The 6,146-nt window shown below is 40.8% G+C and overlaps 1 protein-coding gene across 2 annotated transcripts in view; it reads right to left on the reverse strand.

Moving 5' to 3' along the window:
• Window positions 1–382: 382 nt before the first annotated feature.
• The window catches only part of lamp1b (lysosomal associated membrane protein 1b), a 6,960-nt gene continuing 1,196 nt past the window's right edge, over window positions 383–6,146 (reverse strand). The window contains exons 3-8 of one of the 2 annotated variants that reach the window (XR_013772280.1): window positions 4,382–4,569; window positions 4,145–4,273; window positions 3,309–3,375; window positions 2,309–2,476; window positions 1,188–2,221; window positions 383–931 (exon numbers count right to left, since the gene is read on the reverse strand). Coding sequence is in view for 1 of the 2 variants with exons in the window: in XM_079276453.1 (XP_079132579.1) it covers window positions 2,082–2,221; window positions 2,309–2,476; window positions 3,309–3,375; window positions 4,145–4,273; window positions 4,382–4,569 (692 nt within the window). In the remaining variant the exon portion in view is untranslated. Of the gene's footprint in view, window positions 2,222–2,308; window positions 2,477–3,308; window positions 3,376–4,144; window positions 4,274–4,381; window positions 4,570–6,146 lie in introns of both variants that reach the window. The other variant, XM_079276453.1, reaches the window with a different exon arrangement.

Consider the following 6,146-nt stretch of genomic DNA (forward strand, 5'->3'; position numbering starts at 1 on the left):
AGTCAAACACCTTTGGACAACCTTCCCTCACGCTGCTTTACAAACTCATGTGATAAAGATGTGATAAAACTACAGTAATAAATAAGCTGTCCCACGCTGGCTTTCATTTCATTCATTCAATTAAAGAGTGATTTACACCAGGAGGACGTAAAACCTGTCACAATACGTTTATCTACTATTAAAAAAAAAATAAAAGTATTTATTCTATATTAATGTAATTAAGTATTTGATACATGAATAAAATAATCTGAACATACGATGCATTTCCAGAATTCAATATCACAATTATTCTAAAATAGTGGACCTATACTTCTAAGACGGCCAAACAAACCAGGAACAGGTTTGCCAGCGGCTGAACTGTGTGACAGCAAAACAGTCAAAGTCTCATTCATTCACTTTTATTGACCTCTCCTTTAGAAAACAGCTCAAAATAATCAATTAAAATCTGATTAAATCACTACATGGACATTTAGATCACAGAGGATAAAAACAAAACCACATTTGCACTTTCTGCTACAATATCAAACAATGCATGGTAGTAACAGTACATGAAGGCTATGTGAGACAGTGTCCCAGGCATGGCAGCACACAGCGTCAGTGAGTACCTCTGGTACTGGCTTTACTTTAATCCCATCTATGTTACAGCTGGGAAGGCACCGACCATATTATTTTGGCCACTTTAGTCCTTACTGGGGGCTATTCGAGATAACTTTTGTGCAACTTCTTCCCCTTCAGCAAGACAGAATCCCAAGTGTGGCCATATTCAGAAAACAAAAAAACAAAAACAAAAAAAAAACACCCAGTGGACTTGAACACTTTCAGATTATTACACTCGTACAGAGATGTCCTGAGCTTTTTTCATCCACCATTGTTTGATTGCAACTCCCGTTTTGTGGGAACATTGTAACAGACAGACTCTAAAGAGTGGCTACTGTCCCTCATCAAATAGTTTGACATGTTGGGAAATCCACATTTGTGCCCAGAGTTAGACAAGATTCATGTCAGAAAATAGAGCCAGGAGACAGTTAGCTTAGCATAACGACTGGAAACAGGGCAACAAGCTAGCATGGCTTTGTCAAAGGTAAAAAGACATGCCCACCAGCACCTCCTGAAGCTCACCGATAAACACATTATACCTGGTTTGCAAACATGTTGCCTTGTCTTCTGGGGGGGGTTACATGCCGAACATTTTAAACGTCATTTTTAGAGCTGCTAGCAGGCAGATTTTTTATCTTTCCAGTCTTTGTGCTAAGCTAACATAGCGGTCAGCTGACTGTAGCTGAAGAGTGGCATTTATCTTCTCATCCAACTCAGAAAGAAATCGAATGAGCCCACCTCACAAAATATTTAATTATTCTTTTAAATGAAGTTTAAAAAAAAAGCCAAAACACAGTCATCGTACAAAGCTGAAAAGTTTAGCTCATGCAGTCTCCATACAAAACGAGTTGTGTACCTTTAAGAGGGAACTAACGGGACATGTTATCAGTAATCCAAGTAACAAAATTAATTCAAAAACGCATCTCAACTACTCCTCACACGTCCTTTTTAAGATTAGGTTACTGTGATTTTAGTATGTTAACATAAAATCTGCAAACTTGGGCTGAATGTTGAGTTGCAATAAAACAAAAACGACGGTCTGAAGTAGATTAAGTTACAGCCAAAAATATTCCCTTTATAAATAAACCTCATTTCAGGGAAGCCTACAAATAAATGGCCGCCCCAAAGCAGACGAACAGTAAGAAAAAGCTGCAGTAGCTTTTCCCTCAAAATCACACAATCCCTCAAAATTCCTTTGACCGAAATCATAAATAGTACAACACAATGTGAGAACTCTCAGACCCTCTGCTCAACATCCATCCCCTGCCTCACGTTGTAGAGGTAGGTTTTTCAGTCATCATTTCAGAAAGAGCACATCAACCTCCACAAAGTGATAATGACTAGTGTTACTGATGAGGGCAAAGAACAGCACACACACACAGACAGACAGGAGGATGCCGGGATAGGGGGGGGATGTTAAGTCTCATAAAACAGTGGTTAATCTTAAGGATAGCACGCTCTGGCCTCTGGGAGCACGAGTGACCTCAGATGGTCTGGTAGCCAGCGTGGCTCCTCTTCCTGCCGATGAGGTAAGCCAACAGCACGATGAGGACGAGTCCGGCTAAAGCGGCGCCGACTATGATGGGGATCAGCATGTCATCTTCATCCAGCTGGCATTCCTCAGCTGAGGGAGCAAAAACACCAGAGGGGACAAATTAAAGCGAGACGGCAGATTCACTTTCTATCAATTCTACTAGACCGGAGTGTTTACCTGCTCCAAACTGATCTCCGGTGAGGCCGAAGGGCTGCACCTGCAACTGGAAGGTGTTGATGGAGAAATCCTGGACCACACTCAGAGTTTGCTCCTCGTGGCACATGTACGAGAACCCAAAGGTGCCCCGCAGGTAGTCCAGACTGCGGTTATTGGCCGATAGAGGGTCTGTAGCAGAGCACAGAGCAGGGGAGTGATTACAGGAGGAAGAGAAGTCAAGTAAAAGTAACACTGACGAGGTACAAAATGAGAAGAGAACAGATTTAAATGGTTAAAGATAAACTTTAGAGAAGGATGCTGGGTAGACAGGATTAAATAAAGATTTCACCACAGCATAGAGAATTTAAAAGATGGCTGCTTTGTTAAGGGCATGATGATCCCAATAGCAATTTCATCCATTAAAAAAAATAAAAAGAATCACTATGAAAGCGCTAATTGAAAACAGAGCAATGCAATACTCCATCTAATTAGCATAACCAATAAAAGAATGAATTCATGTTGTGCGCAAAATTGTAAAGTTTTCCAGACAGAACAACAGCCGGAGCAGCCGGAGACTCAAGACTGAGGAAGAGTTAGAGTGTTTCCTACTTAATGAATGAGTCTGTGTTAGAACAGGAACTAAACATTTAGCAGCCTCTGAAAGCCGTATTGTGCTCGTTTACATGCCCACACTATCAACTCCCATCTTCGTTTGCTCAGTTAACTGGAACTGTCATCTAGTGAAGTCAATTTAAATATTCATCAACACAACCCTGTAGCTCAGGGGTTAAGACAGTGACAATGTTTCACCTCGTTTCCTGAAAAGGCACTCAAAATAAAATGAATTAATTACTCACCGACACGGTAGAGTGAGTATGCGTTTGTATACGTGGTGCCAAACAATAAAAACACAGCTTACACTACAAACACTGAGGCGCATCACAGGATCAGTCGGACACGTGCTCATTCAACCTGATTAAAGGGTAGTTACCATAGAAACCGGCAGGTCACACGCACTCACCTTTCATGTCAGGCCAGTCTGCCGACAGAGACACTTCACTCAGGTGGTACTTGTTGGACGTGACATTCTGGAGAGAAACAGCAAGACGTCAGTCAGTTAACGTTGCAGTAAAGCGAGGTTACCGCGAGCACCAGCTGCCATCTAGCGGCAACTTCATGAAGTACATGAGGGGGGAGCGGAGGAGGCAAGGGAGAGACTAGAGGAGGCGAGGAAACAGATTTAACAAATGAGACATCCTCGCCTCAGGCCTTCATTTTAAACTACAAATGTTTGTCTGGAAAGTACTGTACAAATTAAGAGTGACACATCATACATATGACTTATTGATATAATTATATACACAAACAGTCCCGTCTATACAACAACAACAACAATAAATTACCGGTAGTGCTGAATTTAAGAGAATGTTATTATTGACATAATAATTTCATGTTCGGAGCTTTTTGCACCTGTAATCATCACGTCAGGATTATAGCAGTTGAAGTGGATGAAGCTACATTCAGTATAAAAACACAAGTATCAGGTGAATGGCACATTTGATCTTAAAATAAATACGATTTATGATTGCAAAAAAGGAAGTGTTGCATTTGTAGAGTCCAGCCGGGGTTTGAGTTCGTTACCGCTGTGTGTCACGCCTCTTGTTTGTTTACATGTGCCGAAAACACTTTGCAAAGGATACACCAGTGTTTCCTCGCTCATAGCTCCTCCGACAAGCCTCCTCGGTCCTCTCTCATCTCGCTCCCCCGAGATGCATTTTAGGAATGCGCTGAGATTGGAGGAGCGCGGAATCGAGGTGGCCCAAAATAAGGAAATGAGAAAGAAGCACAGTAACTTACCAGAGTGAACATTAAGGTGAGGTTGGTCTTCTCTGCATCAGTCGTGAGCAGCAGGGAGGCTCTGTCTGAGTCACATGATCCAGAGGCCTTCGTCATGTTGGGCTGAAGGTTCACAACCTCCTGCACAGTCTGTAAACCAAGAGGAGCTAATATTTAGCATTCCAAACCAGTTAATGCATCTGTATTTATAGCTCCAACTGAATTCACACAACTGTTTGGGGGTTTATATTTAGGCACCTTATTTTGGGAGTTGAAGGTGATGTTGAGCTGGAGACCCATGGATGCCAGTAAACAGGCAGTGCCGTTGCTTCTGGTGACCACGTAGCTTCCTTTCTCGGGTCTGCCGGGGTCTTTGTGCGGCGCAGCAGTGGGCGGGGCAGTTGTGGGCGGGGCTACTGTAGCTAAACCCTGGTGCAGGACAGCAGCTGCAAAAAGTGTTCAGCTGTGAGTCTAGTATAACAGAGATGCAAGGTGGTCAATCAATACTAAATACGAGTTTAACCAACAAAAATAAACTTCTGAATTGTTAAAGACGTAAACGGGCCCATTTTGATTGCAAGATGTCACTACAAATGTGATGACATTTTAATTCAGCATTAAGATTTTTCTTTCCATTTGTATCTAAAAATGTTTATTTACTCTAGATCTGGTTAAGTTAAGATGAGAGTACCGTAATCAGGTAAAACACGTATTCAGAGCCTTAACACAAGTGTAAAAACACTCTAGCAAGTCATGTTATATCTGACACCAGAGCTTTGACGCTTGATTTCGATCTGGAAAAAAAAAAAATTTCAAATGACTTTTTTTTAAAAAGTAGTTTATTGCTTTATTGTCGCACAACTATGGCTTACTTCTTCCTTATCAAACACGCATACAGGAAGTGACAGGAAGCACATTAAACCAGTGATCCTTTATCTAGGAGCCATACAACACGCCATGATTCTGCAGTCAATCAACTAATAAAACAAATAGTTACAAGTTTTATAAAGTACATTTGCCACAAAAATCTAAAGAACATTGCAGCAGCAAAATATAAAGAACCCAAAAACTAGTTATTTTTTGTACTTCACGTGAGTGTTTGTGTCACTGTGCAGAATAATGTGTGCAGAGTTTGATACTAGAAGAATGTATTCAGCTTCATCTCCTGAAGCATTCCCTGTAATCACCTTAACTCTGAGTTTTTTTAATTTTGAGGTCAATTAATGGTCCAATATGCAACTTACACAAGAATGATTTGAAAACTGGAACCTCCAGCTCACATACACTGAGAATACATTAGTCAGTGATGTAGAAGACATTTTGTGTCCAACTGTTAAACTGAACTATACTTATTCATAGATTTTGGAAGTTTCAATGAGGGAGAAGGAATAGATGTCAATATAATAATCAATGAGGTAGTTGAACTTTTGCATGTAAAAATATGGACACAAATCAAGTCACTACTCAAAATCAGAGTAAACAGTCAACATGTAGTTTTATACATCTTAAGACCCATCTTTAAAATACTTAAGGTACAATTACCTCAACACCGTATTTACATAATTACTTGAGTTTTAGGCATTTATCACATTCACCACCATTATCAATAACACACCTCAATATAACAGAAACCGACTCAAGCATCCTTATTTCAGTACTTCATTCTTCCCCCTGGTCTCTCCCACTAGGACAGGCAGTGATGGCGGAAAGTGAGAAGTTTCCTCTGAGGAACCGCAGTTTGAGTGACGCTAAATTAAGCGTAGACACACGTGAGGGCAACATGTTAATGACCAAGCAACCCAAACTCACAAGTTAAGAGTGTATGTCTGACATGCAAACTGCTACAATAACCTACATTCAAGTAGAGTCACAACAGATTGAATCGTCAGAAAACACAGGAAATGTCGCTTTTATACCAACAGACAGTGTACCAACAGACGACCAAGCCAGAAATCTAGGTGTAGTTATGGATTCAGACCTCAACCTGAACCGCCATATCAAGACAATTACAAAATCAGCCTAC

This window comes from Melanostigma gelatinosum, assembly GCF_949748355.1.
Source record: "Melanostigma gelatinosum genome assembly, chromosome: 10".
NCBI classification, from domain to species: Eukaryota; Metazoa; Chordata; class Actinopteri; order Perciformes; family Zoarcidae; genus Melanostigma; species Melanostigma gelatinosum.